This window comes from Brachycentrus maculatus, unplaced genomic scaffold (genome assembly GCF_059751285.1).
Source record: "Brachycentrus maculatus isolate JH-2025_06_01 unplaced genomic scaffold, ASM5975128v1 h1tg000081l, whole genome shotgun sequence".
Taxonomy (NCBI): Eukaryota; Metazoa; Arthropoda; class Insecta; order Trichoptera; family Brachycentridae; genus Brachycentrus; species Brachycentrus maculatus.
The window spans coordinates 4,269,485-4,286,851 of record NW_028280835.1 but is presented as its reverse complement, the minus strand read 5'-3'; the positions used below and the strand labels follow the sequence as shown (position 1 = coordinate 4,286,851).

General features: G+C 38.6%; 2 protein-coding genes across 2 annotated transcripts in view; one reads left to right on the top strand and one right to left on the bottom strand.

The window, feature by feature from the left end:
* The window catches only part of unc80 (unc80, NALCN channel complex subunit), a 136,937-nt gene that overhangs the window by 69,140 nt on the left and 50,430 nt on the right, over window positions 1–17,367 (top strand). The window contains exons 31-34 of the mRNA XM_088257457.1: window positions 440–704; window positions 1,692–1,936; window positions 3,314–3,433; window positions 10,822–10,985. Coding sequence (XP_088113583.1) covers window positions 440–704; window positions 1,692–1,936; window positions 3,314–3,433; window positions 10,822–10,985 — 794 coding nt within the window. The remainder of the gene's footprint in view (window positions 1–439; window positions 705–1,691; window positions 1,937–3,313; window positions 3,434–10,821; window positions 10,986–17,367) is intronic.
* Window positions 12,642–16,489, bottom strand: LOC148310992 (glutathione S-transferase-like). Its single transcript, XM_088257378.1, has 4 exons — window positions 16,274–16,489; window positions 15,405–15,572; window positions 13,792–13,931; window positions 12,642–12,855 (listed from the first exon to the last, which is right to left on the bottom strand). Exons 1-4 carry the CDS (start codon window positions 16,434–16,436, stop codon window positions 12,685–12,687), a joined length of 642 nt encoding a protein of 213 aa, XP_088113504.1. The 5' UTR covers window positions 16,437–16,489; the 3' UTR covers window positions 12,642–12,684.

The following is a 17,367-nucleotide window of genomic DNA, read 5'->3' as shown; positions in this document are numbered from 1 at the left end:
ACCCGTCTAGTACTTTCCTCATTATATATTCTCCATATATATTGAAGAGATCAGGAGACAGTATACACCCTTGTCTCACGCCTTTTTGTACTTGAAATGACTCTGAGAGGAAATTATCAACTCTTACCGATGCCAAATTTTGTAAATCTGATATATTCCTTCGTTTACTAAGTGAAGATAATTTATGGAAGGCTAAAGATTCTTCGTAAGAGTTGAAACTTAAATGAAGCTTACCATCCAACATTTTTAGAAATTTATTTTGAATACGATCAAGTTGAGCTATATATATAGCGTACTGAGGGTTCCAAACGACTGAGGCGAATTCGAGGTGACTACGAACAATATAAGTTTAGCGTAAGACCTGTTAATCTTACGAACATTCCACGCTTCCACAAGATGTTTAAATCAAAATATATAGATGTCTCTTATTCCTTCCCAGCTTGAAGACGGTACAGCTGTGGAAGAGAAGAAGGCGACCAGGACTCGCGTAGTCCCCGGAACGGGCCGGCCCTTCCTGCTGAGGCGCGGCACCCAGCAGGGGGCAGGCACCCCCCCGCACGGGGCGCCCCCGCTGCTGCAGCACGCGCCGCCCCCTCTGCCGCCCCACCACCCGCCGCAGGGCGCGCCCGCCGGCGGGGGCTCCTTCAAGAGGAAGTCGCTCAAGCTCAGGAGGAATACTAAGGACGGAAAGGATATGGAAGAGTGTAAGTCTAATTGATACTAATTCTGATAACATTATCATGTCAACTCAAGCGTACCTTCAAGGACTGCTCGGCTGTCCAAACTCAAAACACAGTAAGGGACTTTTTTTTTGTAGTACGTTTTTTTAGCAGGTATCAGCTTCAAGTATCAGTCCAGGGTAATATTAAAAGAATACATACTACAGTGGAAATTTGTTATTTATTTTGACCCTCCCTGGGAATCGACCTGAGACCTCCAGTGTGGTAGACGGATTGCAGGCGAAATGCAATCATCAGACGAATGTGCGGCAAAATGATATATGATTGATGTTCGAATGGTGAAATAAGGAAAAAATGCACAGTAAATTAATAAAAATGCATTGAGGTGGTTTGGATTTGGATCGAATGATTGCCTCACGGCAAGTATGTAAAACAAATGTATGATACGAATGTAGTTGGATATAGAAGCAGAAGAAAACTGAGGAAAAGTAAGCACGTTCGTGTATAGGTATTTATGGTAGCAAGAAGGAATTTCATCGTTAAGTCAAGAAATCACTAACCCATCGGCATACCTGCCGCCAAATCTTTGCGGTTAAGTATATTTTACATTCGCATATCGGCCGCAGTTTAAGCCACGCCCCCATCCGTGGTAGTTCATATTATAAAGATACTTTAGTGTGATATCTACAAATCAGTAAAGAAAGCATTTTGTAATGCATTATTTCTTATAATTTTTATACAAATTAATTGACAACACTTGACCAAAGATGTCCCTGTAAGGATAGAATTATCTTTTTGTAGTTTGTATACATGTTTTGAAAAAAAAACTGATATGCGGACGGGTTAAAATGAGAATGTTTTTGTAAAGCGACGGGAGCTGATGTCGTTTAGGTGAACATTCAATTATCTCATGTTCTTTTGGATGGATTTGGATTTTCTTTCTAAAATTACATATGCAAGATCAGTATCTTCACTTTCCGGAATCTCACTTCTCCTGCATTTTCTTTCCAGACACCATCCAGACCCGTCGCAAAGTCAGCTCGCTGTCGGACCGCAGCGACACTTCGGAGGCGGGGGCGGCGGCGGCGGCGGCCGGGGTGCCGGTGGCCGGAGCCGCAGGCGCCAGCGCCGTGCCCCACGAGGGCAGCGGGGGCGAGGAGAGCCCCGGGGTGCTGAGCGACGACCACGACCATCCGCCGGAGAGCCCCGACAGCAACGACACGGACGAGACCAGCAAAGGCATGCCGTGGATAAAGGTAAGTGTGGATTGTACTCCAAGTCTGAGAGACCCTTAATATCTAGGAGTTGGTTTATCTTGATATTACTACTACTACTACTACTACTAAAGAGAGAGAGAGAGACTAAGTAGAGAGGATGGAACGCTACACTCTTCTATCCTGAAGAATTTTAGATATGCTCTTGAAGATTAAAGCAAGGCACTCTATTGCCTTCCTAAATATCGCTAGTAATATTTATTCAATATTACCATGGACTGGTACCTGAAGCGGAGGGCTAATCACCTTTCCTTCATGTGTAAAACAATCAAGATAACACTGCGTTTATATGACACAGTGCCCTATGCACCATTGGGGTGCGGATAAGGGTTTTATTATTATTATTATAAATATCACTGTATGTACATTACAACATTTTGAGTGTGTCTAAATACTTGTTCACAAATCTGGATTATAATGTGATTATAATCCAGGATTCGGACCTCACATACTAATATAAGAGTTTCTGCTCAGTAAAAAGCTTCTTTACATCTCACCAATAGATGTCTCTAGTGAAGTTCTAGTGATTCAAGAATAAGGTTTCAAAATTTGTTCATATATATAAAGAACTTCCAAGAATTTGAGTAGTGTGGTTGTCAATAATGGGTAGAATTGATGAATGTTACACATGTGTTAAGTGATCACTTAAACCAGCCTATGACGATCGTCAGCCCCGTAAATACCCAGACTTCCACATTCTTCTTCATCTTTGTTTTTTTTTTATTTATAACCCTTATCCGCACCTAATGGTGCATAGGGCACTGCATCAAATTGACGCAGTGTTATCTTGATCATTACTTACATGAAGGCAAGGTGATCACTCTTGCGCTTCAGGAACCAGTCCAGGGTAATATTAAATAATTATTACAGTGTTAAATTTTTTACTATATTTTTTTCCATCTTTGATGGGATGTCAAACAATAATAATTTTAACAGTATTACTATAAAACGTTTTTAAACCATATATGTTCTTAATGATGCAATATTTTGCCCGCTAATACATTCGTTCATTTATCCATATCCCTATGTGGAGCACATGCAGTCTACATGTCTCCAAGCACTTTTGTCGGCTACCAGCTCCCTTGCGTCCTTTTAAGTCAGGTCACAAGAACTGCTGACGAATTGTCAGCAGTGGACGTCCTGGACGACGGGAACCTGATGCCTTATAAAAAAGGCAAGATTGATGGTGGCTCTCAGAACACATGCAAAGTACATGGCCTAGCTAACTAAATCGCCTTTTTTTATACAGTTGTGGCCATGAGTTGCTGCTATGCCGTATTTCCTCATTCTCCACAAAGTCAAACCACCGCACGCCTAAAATACAATGAGCTTTTTAAACTAGTAGCTGTTATTTTCTAGGTCATGGTGCAAACAATCAATTCCTTCAACTACTATTGTTCCCACCAAAACTTCTGCCATCCGTACTGCTACAAGAGGAACATGAGGGCTAGTTCTAGGCTGATTAAATCTGTGAGAAAAGTAAGTACTTTATCATTACTATGTTGGTGAATATGGTTCCATGTTAAGATTTCTGATATTTCTAGATGTATCACAAGGGGAGGTGGTTCTAAATTGAAATCTATAAATCGCTTGCGCAAAAACAAATAATCAAAATACGATGATTTTATTTTTATTGATATAGTGCTAAAAACATGTGTACAAAATTCTCGGTTTGTACAATATCCTGTGTTAATACAATAACCTCAGCTTGTACAATATCCACTTAGTGTGCAATAAACCTCCAATCGACTCTCAGTAAATACAATATTCTCAGTGTGTACAGTAACCTCAGTTATTACCATAAGCTCAGTATAAACAATAAACTCAGTTTGTACAATAACCTCAGTTTGTACTATATCCACTTAGTGTGCAATAAACCTCCAATCGACTCTCAGTAAATACAATATTCTCAGTGTGTACAGTAACCTCAGTTATTACCATAAGCTCAGTATAAACAATAAACTCAGTTTGTACAATAACCTCAGTTTGTACTATATCCACTTAGTGTGCAATAAACCTCCAATCGACTCTCAGTAAATACAATATTCTCAGTGTGTACAGTAACCTCAGTTATTACCATAAGCTCAGTATAAACAATAAACTCAGTTTGTACAATAACCTCAGTTTGTACTATATCCACTTAGTGTGCAATAAACCTCCAATCGACTCTCAGTAAATACAATATTCTCAGTGTGTACAGTAACCTCAGTTATTACCATAAGCTCAGTATAAACAATAAACTCAGTTTGTACAATAACCTCAGTTTGTACTATATCCACTTAGTGTGCAATAAACCTCCAATCGACTCTCAGTAAATACAATATTCTCAGTGTGTACAGTAACCTCAGTTATTACCATAAGCTCAGTATAAACAATAAACTCAGTTTGTACAATAACCTCAGTTTGTACTATATCCACTTAGTGTGCAATAAACCTCCAATCGACTCTCAGTAAATACAATATTCTCAGTGTGTACAGTAACCTCAGTTATTACCATAAGCTCAGTATAAACAATAAACTCAGTTTGTACAATAACCTCAGTTTGTACAATATCCACTTACTGTGCAATAAACCTCCAATTGACTCTCAGTAAATACAATATTCTCAGTGTGTACAGTAACCTCAGTTATTACCATAGGCTTAGTATAAACATAGTATAAACATATTAACCTCGGTTTGTACAATAACCTCAGTTTTTACAGTAACCTCAGTTTGTAAAACTATCTTTGTTTATATAATAACCTCAGTTTTTACCTTGACCTTGGTTTTTATACAATTACCTTGGTTTATACTATAACCTCAATTCGTACAATAGCCCCTATTATTACCATAAGCTCAGTTTATTCAATAACCTCAGTTTATACAACAAACTCGATTTATACAATAACCTCATTTCATACATTAACCTCAGTTTGTACTACTACTACTACTACTACTACCATCACGCCGTTTCCCCGCCGGGGTAGGCAGAGAGTATGGAACGCCACACTCTTCTGTCCTGACATACACTCCTCGCCTCCTTCCCATCCATACATCTAGTCATACATGCCCTCCGATTACGCAGACTTTTGACACCGCCAGATTTTAGGTTCTGATTGATCTGATCGTGCCAAGTCTTTTTCGGTCGTCCACGTTCTGTTTTCCCTCTCACATTCGCCACACATATTTTCTTAGTCATTCTCTCGTTATCCATTCGCTCCACATGTCCATACCACCGCAAAGAACTCTTCCTAATCTTTTCAATTATTTCTCGTTCAGCCTTACATTTCCTTTCTTATATTGCCCTTTTTAATTCTGTCATACAATGATTTTCCACACATTCGTCTGAGGGAGCGCATTTCAACAGCGTTCACTCTTTTTTCATCCTTCCTTTGCCAGTTCCATGTTTCGCTTCCATACATTAGTGTCGGTACTAGCACGCCGTTGTGAACCGCTAGCTTGGCTTCCATGGACATAGAATTCATTCTTATTCCCAATCACTCTGTTCAACGCACCATTTATTCTATTCCCTGCATTCACTCTTCTCTCAATATCCTTATCCACTTTTCCATCCCTTGTGAACATGCTTTCTAGATATAAAAATTCTTGCGCCTGTTCTAGGGATTCATTGTGCACGATAATCTTGCATTCTGTCAAATCTTTCTCTCTTTCAAACACCATGACCTCTGACTTACTTTCATTCATTGCCAGATCATTTTCCATACATACATCGTACATTCTTGACACTATTAGTTGCAAATCCTCCGCGCTGCTCGCTAGCAGTACGGCGTCATCCGCATACAGCAAGCAACTAACAGTTATATTCATCATTTTCGCTCCGACTCCCATACTTTCAATCTCTTTCATACAATGGTCCATATAGAGATTAAACAACCATGGTGACATTACACATCCCTGCTTTACGCCTTTGGATATTGCAAACCATGATGTAATGCCCCCTTTCACTCTTATACTATGTAGCTGTGCTGCCCTCGTAGAGGGAAGCAACGCTTGTATAAGTTTATTGTCTACTCCATATTTTTCCAGCGCGCTCCATAATTTTATCCTATCAACCTTATCATACGCTTTCTGCAAATCCAAGAAAGCACAGAAGAGTTTCTGATTTTTAGCCAAAAACTTTTCCGTCAGCATTTGTAGTGCAAAAATTTGATCTGTGCAACCTCTTCCACTCATAAAAGCACCTTGCACATCCCAAATCCGTTCTTTCGTCACAATTCTAACTCTTTCAATTATAATCTTACTATAGAGTTTACCGACAGAGCTTAGCAGGCTTATCGCCCTATAATTCCCACACTCTGCGCGAAATCCCTTTCCCTTGAATAGAGGCATGATTACTGCCCGTCTCCAATCCAGATGTGTGTATCCTTCCTCAAGACACAGGTTAAATAGTATGTGAATCCATGTGAGGGTGGTCAGTCCACCACATTTTACAAACTCTATAGCAAAATTATCATACCCAACAGCCTTACCGTTCCGCATTAATTTTAAGGCATTCGTTATTTCTAACATACTTATCTCACATACCATACCCTCACTCACCCTTCCCTCCATTGGTGTCTCGGTGGAGACATTACCGTTACTTTCATAAATTTCCATAAAGTATTCTTTCCTTCTTTCTTTCACTTCACTTTCATTCGTCAATATTTTACCATCATTACTTTCATACCTCCATTTTCAGTCTCATTTTTTGCGTTCTTTACCTCTTTCCAGAAAAGCTTAATGTTTTCTTGAAAGTGGGTTGACATTTTCATACCTTCTTCTCTCTTTAGACAATCTTTCCGTTCTTTTACTCCCATTTTTACTTTTCTCTTACATTCTTTATACCGATCTTTCATTATTTTGAAAAGTTCACTCTTAACATCGTTTACTGGTAACATATTAAGCCAAGCATTCTTCTTCTCAGAGACAAGTTCTTTCATGCCCTCATCCCACCATGCATCTCCTTTTTTTCTACCTTGGATCGCAACTCCACATACACTCTTTGCTGACTCATACATGATTTGATGTGCTCAAAGGTATCGTCTACATTCATATCCATATTCCTTACATTCAATCTTCCCTTGCATACGACTTGCATTATCGAGTTGTAGTTTTTCAACTTTGACTCTCGATGAAACCGGAACAGTTTGCTATATATGAATGTCGGTTACGGTTACGGGTACGAACACGGTTACGGTTACGATTACGATTACGGTTACGATTACGGTTACGGTTACGGTTACGGTTACGGTTACAGTTACGGTCACGATTACGGTTACGATTACGGTTACGGTTACGGTTACAGTTACGGTCACGATTACGGTTACGATTATGGTTACGGTTACGGTTACAGTTACGGTCACGATTACGGTTATGATTACGGTTACGATTACGGTTACGGTTAGTTACGATTACGGTTACGATTACGATTACGATTACAGTTACGGTTACAGTGACGGTTACAGTGACGGTTACGGTTACGGTTACGGTTACGATTACGGTTATGATTACGATTACGGTTACGGTTACGGTTACGGTTACGATTACGGTTACAGTGTGGCAACCCACAACAATCGAATGAACGAGCATAATCGAACACGCTGTGACAACTCGACAATCGAATGAACGAGCATAACCGAACACCCAAACCGAGCTCACACCGAACGGGAACCAGAACGTTACATTCCGTCACCGCCCGTCCACTGATCGACACGTCCTCCAACTGTTCTCACATTAGAATCACGCGATTATTCTTAAATATTTCCTGATTGTAATTTTCTAGAACTGAATAAATTTGTGTTAAAAGTAATCCGCTTTCATCTTGCTTCCCTTCTGTTAAATTAAGTTGGTGTTCAACTAGAACCCATAACAGTTACGATTACGGTTACGGTTACGATTACGGTTACGATTACGGTTAAGGTTCCGATTACGATTACGGTTACGATTACGGTTACGATCAGAGCTTAATGTTTTCTTGAAAGTGGGTTGACATTTTCATACCTTCTTCTCTCTTTAGACAATCTTTCCGTTCTTTTACTCCCATTTTTACTTTTCTCTTACATTCTTTATACCGATCTTTCATTATTTTGAAAAGTTCACTCTTAACATCGTTTACTGGTAACAGCGTTTACTGGTATTAAGCCAAGCATTCTTCTTCTCAGAGACAAGTTCTTTCATGCCCTCATCCCACCATGCATCTCCTTTTTTCTACCTTGGATCGCAACTCCACATACTCTTTGCTGACTCATACATACACGATTTGATGTGCTCCCAGGTATCGTCTACATTCATTTCCATATTCCTTACATTCAATCTTTCACTCACTTCCCTTTCATACGACTTACTTACATTATCGACTTGTAGTTTTTCAACTTTGACTCTAGATGAAACCGGAACAGTTTTGTTCCTGGACCGCCATCCACGTATCGATTGTATTTCTCCTCAATCTCGAGTCAACAACAACATAATCGATTATGGTCCTTTCATTCCATCTCTCCCACGTATACTGATGGATCCCCTTATGATCAAAAAAAGTGTTCGAAATAAAGAGGTTCCATTCCAGACACAACTCGAGCAGACTATTCCCATTACCATTCGTTCTGTTATCACCAAACATACCTAAGGCTGATTCGAAGCCATCCCCCCGAGTGCCTACCCATCCGTTAAAATCACCTGCTAGAATCACTCTTTCATTCGATCTTCTATTTGTCAGCACTTCTCTTACACTCTCCCAGAACTCTCGTTTCACATCCTCAGAAGATGAGTTCACAGGAGCATACCCTATTACGATAAGGATACTCGTGACTCCAATCTTGAAGGAGATCCACATGAGCCTGGCACTTATATAGGGTCCGCCATCTAAAGTTTTTTTTTTCAACTAGTGCTTATTTCGTGAATGGTAACACTTAGCTCATGTCTGATTTGACAGATAATTAGTTTTATCCTTCCGCTGAGCGAATATGGTTGTGTATACGCTTGAACAACGCTGGGAAATATTGCGACATTCGACTTACAGAAGATGCCGATTTTGCCAAAAAAATCATCTTTTCGGATGAAGCTCATTTTGATCTTGGCGGGTATGTAAACAAGCAAAATTGTCGTATTTGGGGCACAGAAAACCCGCACGCATACATTGAAAAGCCGGTACACCCAAAACGAGTCACTGTTTGGTGCGGATTTTGGTCCAGAGGCATAATTGGGCCATTTTTCTTTGAAAATGAGCAAGGAGTGGCCGTTAGTCAATGGCGATCGTTATCGGGCCATGTTGAACGGATTTTTGTTCACAAAAATTGAAGAGGAGGATATTGGCAACATTTGGTTTCAACAGGACGGCGCTACGTGCCACACAGCCGAAGCTACACTCGATGTTTTGCGCCCCATTTTCAAAAAAAAAAAGTTATTTGGCGGACCCTTTACATTTGTATTCTTTCATACACTCTACCATTCTCGGGGATAGTAGCGCCGCGACGCCCTGACTCGCCCGCTCTGTGTCCTGTACTCCAGACCACAGAACAAGCGTGTCATTATGCTCCAACGTACCACTTCCCCTTTTCATGCATTCGCTTACACACACAATGTCTAGAGCTTTGCTCTTCATACTTTCGCACAACTCATTCATCTTCTTATCCATTCCTCCTCGGATATTCCAAGGGCCTATGCGGCATTCCATCCTCCTCTTTGCACCCCCGCGAGAGACGCTGCATAGTGGGTGGTGAGCCTCACTGCTACGTAACGGTATTCTCTCGCACATCTTTTATTATCCTATTTATACATACTTAAACTTATAAATTCATTAATTACTCAATTATAGATACACTAAAATACAAAGTACATGTACTAATATATGCTCAGTTTGTACAATACCTAAATTTATACAATAACCTTGGTTTATACAATAGCCTCAGTTTTTACAATAACCTCAGTTATTACCGTAAGCTCAGTTTAACAATAACCCCAGTTTATACAAATCCTCGGTTTGTACAATAACCTTAGTTTGTACAATAACCTTAGTTTATACAATAACCTTGATTTTTTCAATAACTTCAGTTTTTACTATCACCTCAGTCCATACTAGTACCTACTAATACCTACAATAACCTCAGTTAGATCAGTTTGAACAATAACCTCGGTATGTAAAATAACCTCGGTTTGTAAAATAACCTCGCGTTGTACATTAACCTCAGTTATTACCATAAACTCAGTTTATAAAATAACCTCGGTTTGTACAATAATCTCAGTTTGTACAAAAACCTTGGTTTATAGAATAACTTCTGCTTGAACAATATCATCAGTTTATACAATAACCTCGGTTTGTACAGTAACCTCAGTTTATACATAAACTTTAGTTTATACAATAAACTATGCTTGTAGAATATCTTCAGTTTATACAATAACCTCGATTTGTGCAATATCCACCGTTTGTATGCATATTTGTACCTTTATACTGTAAATTGTTATTGTATCTATTGTACGTAATGTATATAATCTAATAATTAAAATTGAAAAACAATAATAATAAAAATTAAAATTTGTATTAACATGTAAGTATTTCAGCTCAACACAGGGCCATGCTTAAAGAGCCGTAATACAAATAGTTTAAAAGAAATGTATGTATCCATGAAATAAATAAAAAAAAATATATACCGATTGCTCTTATCTTGGAATAATTCACATTCTGCATAATAGAACCATCTAAAATTATTAATGTGTGTACTTTAATATGTGTTTCTGTTTTTTTTAGTACAGATTGATAATGCCCTCGCAATGCGAAACAGCTGTCACAAAAAATAATCAAGCTATTAGAATCATAAATTGTATTTCAATTTATATTGAATATAATAGATGGTATATGAAAAAATTGTAAAAACTATCATTTGAAATGTTTTCAGATTTACGGGGAGAAGTTTGGAGTGTTTGGGGAGACGACGACCTTCGACGTGGACATGGATAAGCAGCAGATGAAGAAGGACAGGAGAGGAAGGAAGGTGTCCGACCAGACCAGCTCGCAGACCTCTCCCATCCGGCGGAAAGACAGCGTGGGCAAGAAAGACAGGTAAGCTTAATAAATAATAATAAATCCCTTACCGCACCCCAATGGTGCATAGGGCACTGCTTCATATAAACGCAGTGTTATCTCGATCGATTACACATGAAGGAAAGGTGATCAGCCCTCCACTTCAGGTACCAGTCCAGTGTAATATTGAATAAATATTAGACTGAAAAAATCACTTATATTTATTAAGCCCCCCTGGGAATCGAACCCGGGACCTCCAGAACGGTAGGCGAGCATGCTGACAATTACACTACGGAGGCGGAAAAAAGCTTACTTGTGCAATTTCACACTCGTCTTCTGTCTGTCGTCTGTAGTACTAATCCTGCCGGCGATTTATGTGGTAGTCTAACCCTAGAGAGTCCAGTGATTTCTCTCTATCAAAGCAAAGACACAAGAAGATCCTTCAATATCTCTAAATAAAGATGGTCATGTCAGGGTTACCACTTTAGGTACCTACCATATAGGATATAACCGGTGTCTCAACTAGAGAGAAAGCATCTACCGTTTATATGAAAGAAGATAGAAGTCCGAGTATCTTGAGAAGACTTGAGTTATCATGTAAAGAAAAAGAAAAAAAGATTTGTAAAATTAAAATAAAAAAATATATTGTGTTATATAAATCTTATTTATTTCTTATATTTCTCGTTTATTTTTACACGGTATTTGAATGTAGATATGTGTATGTATGTATATACATATGTGTATATATTTATGTATATGTCCATTTGTATATATGTATGTGTATCTTTGTATCAATACTCGTATATGTATGTAAATGTACAGTGTAAAGTCGATTTTACAAAAAATGCAAAATTCTCCGGGTAACATTTATGTTTAAAATATCTTGAGATTCTATGCCTATCTTGAGATAAAAAATTATGAAATAGAGAATTTTCCAATTTTTTTTAAAATTATTCAGTATTTAAAAAAAAAACACTAAACGCAAACCGATAATGACGGCATCTAAATTTTTGACCTATCTCCGCTCTCTGATTGGCTAATATGGATCAGAAGGCAAGTATTTTTTAGCAGGGTTTTCAAGTTTATAAATATTTTAAATAATAAAACCCACAATTAGCATTCCGATGGAGTATTGATTTTAAAATCTTACAAAATTGGATCTGGCGGATTTTGAAAGTAGGCAACACATATAAGAAAGCTTTTCATATAGGCGACTCCCGGCCAGACCACCAAAGAGATGGGTTGACATCTGGGAGTCGATATCGCAAGAGGGTTAATCCCTGTTAAAAACAGGCCACAAGGCCTGCAAGAAGAAGAATAAGAAGAAGACGTTATATCAAAACTGCGGGCGAATAATAGTAATAGTAACACGCCGACATTTTGGTAGCCCCTGGTATAAATATTATAGGATAGTGCTACAATCTCATCACCTTACATTGTCAACTCAATTTCAAGTTGATCTTTGACAGTTATTATATAACACCAGATAAAAGAACATTATTTGAACAATTCTGTATTCCAATTAAATAATTAAACTTACATAATAAGAGGTCTGGGATCTTTGACCTGATTTTATCACTGCCTGTTCAAACTGTTTACTCTCAAATTCCTAAAAAAGTTGTAAATTACATTTTGTCATTTCAATATGGATGAAGGCATTGGGTTGAAATAACCAAATAAAATAAAATTGCGTTATAATTTCTCATTGCTTTTACTGTTGCATATTTTTATGGTTGAGTTAGCGAGTGGCTGGTGGTCTCTGGGCGATGTGTTCCTTGACTCCGGAAAGGTTCCAGATCCTCTTGGAATGTGCCGCTAGGGCAGGATATTTTTCAGGCATTTCATTCTTCTCCATCATCCCATTGATGGTCTCGAATCCCGCTACCATGTAGAAGTCCAACCATGTCAACTAAAAATTAAATAATAACTACATTGTAATCTGATTACTCGTATCATACCTTTGTTGCTTGTTGCTAGTACGTTACTGCTCAGTACGTTATTGCTCAGTACGTTACCATTCAGTACTTTACTGCTTAGTACGTTACTGCTCAGTGTGTTGCTCCTCAGTATATCGCTGTATAGTACATTGCTGCTCAGTACATTACTGCTTACTACATTATTTCTCAATACATTTCCGTTTGGTTTATTAGCGCTCAGTACATCAGTGCTCATTGCGTTACTGCTCAGTATGTTGCTGCTCATTACATTACTGCTCAGTGTGTTACGTTGCTGCTCAGTACGTCACTGCTCAGTGCGTTACTGCTCAGTGCGTTACTGTTTTGTACATTACTGCTTAGCTGTTACTGTTCAGTACGTTGCTACTCAGTACATTACTGCTTAGTACGTTACTGCTCAGTATGTTGCTCCTCAGTATATCGCTGTCTAGTACATTGCTGCTCAGTACATTACTGCTTACTACATCATTTCTCAGTACATTTCCGTTCGGTTTATTAGCCTTCAGTACATCAGTGCTCATTGCGTTACTGCCCAGTACGTTACTGCTCAGTATATAACTGCTCGGTACATTTCTGCTCAGTGTGTTACTGCCCAATTGACCTTACTACTCAGAACATTACTGCTCAGTGCGTCACTAGTATGTTGCTGCTCAATATATTACTACTCAGTACATTGCGTGCTCAGTGTGTTGCTGCTTAGTACATCACTACTCAGTACACATGTGGGTAAACTGATTACTTATCAGCCTAGGGCTTAAGCCCTGTATAAATACTTACATTTCCTTCTTCATCTGTGTTGAATTATCAATACTTTTCAACAGTTAACTGAACATATTTTCAACATCCATATTGTTAAAAGCATGAACAAATAATTTATATATCATTACTACCTTTCCTCCGAAATAGTCTCCTTTTTCCTTGAGAAGCTTCTCAAAGCGTTCAAAGTAGAAAGGATAGATTTTCTCCTCCCTTTCCGCTCTAAGCTCTTCCCTCTTCTCCTTATTGGTCTCGTAGTAGAATCTCGCCACTCCTGCAAACAACATAAACAAAATATTTATCTTAATCTCTTTTCATAGTAAACTAGCTTTACCCAGCCACCCGTTGATGTGACTCAATCTGGTTAAATGGAAAAGAAATGCAAAAGAAAGCACATATTTCTAATACGTTTGATGTCACATCGCTTGTGAAGCAATGAAAACATTAAAAATCTGAAACAACAATCCAAGTGACTGTAGCTGTCCAGAATCACGCTCTCCGCCATGAGCAATGTAAAAGCATTACATTTGTTTCTGTTACGTTCAACAGATGGCGCTGCCATCGGGGTGAAAATTTGTGTTTTTACCTGCCATAAGTAAAATACCAATCAGGTATAAAAAAATATATTCGTGTATTTGAATGTAATGGTATGTCCAAATTTCAAACTAATCACTAAATTACGTTTAGCAATTTAAGGTTTTGCAGAAACACACTTTTAAAAAAATTATTATGTAGATAGAACAAAGACAATCTTATTGTGAATGGTCCACTGAAATTAGTTGTAGCAAATAAAAAACTGTCAGCGAAAACTATACTGGCAGTACATGACAAAGTTTTGGTTCCAACCCTAATATGCGGAAGTAAAGCACGGAGTTGGAAAAAGAAGGACAAAGTTGACTTGTTGCAGTCAAGATGCGATCTCTCAGCTGTATGTGTGGCAAAAAGGTATATGATAGATGTTCGAAAGAATGCAAGGCTGAGATAAGTAATATCGATAAAATAAAGATAAGTGTGTTGAGATAGTGCAGACATGTAGAACGAATAAATTAGGAAAGAACAATAAATCAAATTTATGAGGCGAACACAGTTGAAAATTGGAGCAGAGTAAGATCGAGGAAAACTTAGCATGATTTGTTATTTCAAATACTTGAGAGAGTGGTCAGGTCAGGAGTCAAAATAATAGGTGGGTATGTATGAGGAGACGCATGCATGTGGAAGAGGCTAAGATTGTTTCCAAAGACAGGGTGACGTGGCATTCTATTTTCTCTTCCTATTCCTACAGAGAAGTGGCGTGATGGTTAGTTGGTTAGTTGGTCTTATATTATTGAGCTGCATGGATTTGGAAGAAACGAATATTGTTTGCAAAGGAGAGGTGTGTGGCATCTTATTCTCTCTTTATACCCCTGAGGGGAAGCAACATGATGGTTAATTAGTTAGTTGGTGATAATCTCATTGCTAACTCTTTCATTCGACCTATCCATCCGTGCAAGCAGGAAGTGACCCCCTGTGCATACGGTGCTAAACTAAACCACTTACTCACAAGTCACATCCTTGGAGGACCACTACTAGACTCCGAGAAAGTGAAGCTCTTACCACCAAGACAGGTCGTGATCTACATGACTCATGTAGGTCTTGAGAGTGAGCTACGATACAGAGGGAGGTCACAATAGACCTAATATGGTCGCAGTGACATAAAGGATGCAAGACCCCTTAACCTCATTAAAAAAAAATTAAAAGAAACACTTACTCATGACAAGGTCTTGCAAGGAAGCTCCTATCGCCGTGAGGTGGGCATCCTCCCAGGCATCTCCGGTCAGCAGATCATACTGGCTGGCCAAGTACTGGCAGATGGCCTGAGACTGGTACAGGCGCTTGCCGTCCACGTCCAAAACTGGCAATTGCCCAAATGGCATTGCTGAAAATCAATATTTTGCTCTATTAGGTATCACCTAATCACAAAAGGCAAAATAGAGGATCAATGAGGTGTGGGCAGAGGACAGATCTCCTGGCTCTGGAATAAACGAGATTGGACGGGGATCAGGACCGTCGAGTCGCTGTGTAGAGCTGCCCGAGACAAGGACAATTACTCTCAAGTGATAGTCGACGTCAGGGGGACTCTCAAAATGTAAAAATAACTCCTTAGTGGCGAAACCCAGAATTGTGAACAAGGACTTGGTTACTCAAGGTCTGGACTAGGCACGAGTTGTTGCACAACACAGTTTTCGAAACAAAAAATGATAAGCCTCCTGCGATGTCGGTTCCCAACTGTTAATCTATCTCTTTGGTGATCTGCCCGGAAGTCGTGTACCTTGGGGTTGGCCCTGCAGTGCAATGTGTGGGAGTATGGATGGTTCCATTCTCCTCACATCCGCATACTATTGTCATCTTTGTTGACTTCCCCACCTAACGACATCTTCAATCTCGCATATTTCTCTTAACCTGGTGTTCCTTATTCTATCTCGTAGACCCTTGCCAGATATGCTCCTTAGAGTCTTCATTTCTGACACTCTTAGCGCATTTTGTTAATGTGGTGTCCGCTCTGCATTCGATCCTATGTGTCATGATGGGTCGCACACATGATTCAACAAAAAAAATTCAAAAACAAAATTGACTCACTTTTTTTCATTTCAAACCATCGGCTTTCTCTTAAAACTTTGCCGGTGAAAAGAATCACGACTTCGCTTTCGTATTTAATATTCTTATAGGCAAAAATGTACTTTATACATTCTCCCAATCCCTTGATATCGAAATACGTGAGTTTGTAATTTGGTGTCGACATTTTGTATTAAGAACTGTGGTAGGTGTTCTCCCAAGAAAAGCGGATATTAAAATGATTATGTATTTCTTCAAAATGCTCTTTTATTTTCTTATCTTAGTTGTGTGATAATTAAGAACATTCACAGGGCGATTCAAAAGCTATCTCGTAGTTTATCAGCACTTTTTGTTTGCCCATGTTGCCAGTCAGTGCTCTTTTATCTTCAATTCAAATTCTACAGATATTTTGAATGGTTCAGAGCAAGGTATTTAGATATAGTATATATATAGTTTTAAAATTAATTTCAAATTATGTTATTTTTTAACTGATTCCGCAGTCACTTTGTAGTAATATCTATTCATATTCAATACAAGTTTTACTTGGTAAATACCACTATTTCTTAAAATCCATTGTGATACAATCAAGTTATTTGATATTTTCTATGCTTATAGTCATCCAAAAAATTCCAGTCATTGATAAATACCAATTTTTTCCCATAGTATTAACGAATTCAATGCCATTTTTTTTACTTTTTAAACAAACAAAATGCGCTAAGTCCGCCTCCTTAGTGTAATGGTCAGCATGCTCGCCTACCGTTCTGGAGGTCCCGGGTTCGATTCCCAGGGGGGTTTAATAATTATACGTGATTTTTTCACCCCAATATTTATTCAATATTACACTGGACTGGTACCTGAAGTGGAGGGCTGATCACCTTGCCTTCATGTGTAATCGATCGAGATAACACTGCGTTTATATGAAGCAGTGCCCTATGCACCATTGGGGCGCGGTAAGGGATTTATTATTATTTATTAAACAAACAAAATGAATTTTTGCACCATATTTGGGTGATTAGTACAATTAACTGGTAAATGATGTTGAATTTGATATACCCTCATTTCCTATGTCGCTCGGATTTCTTTTACATAATTCTCAGATAACAGTAATTAATAATTTT

Bases quoted from the DNA above. Each gene is read 5' to 3' on its own strand.
- LOC148310992 (XM_088257378.1), bottom strand. From the start codon at position 16,436: ATGTCGACACCAAATTACAAACTCACGTATTTCGATATCAAGGGATTG. The intron at 15,573-16,273 runs GTGAGTCAATTT...ATTGATTTTCAG, and splicing joins ATGGTTTGAAATGAAAAAAA to CAATGCCATTTGGGCAATTG. The intron at 12,856-13,791 runs GTAGTAATGATA...TTTAATTTTTAG, and splicing joins GAGACTATTTCGGAGGAAAG to TTGACATGGTTGGACTTCTA.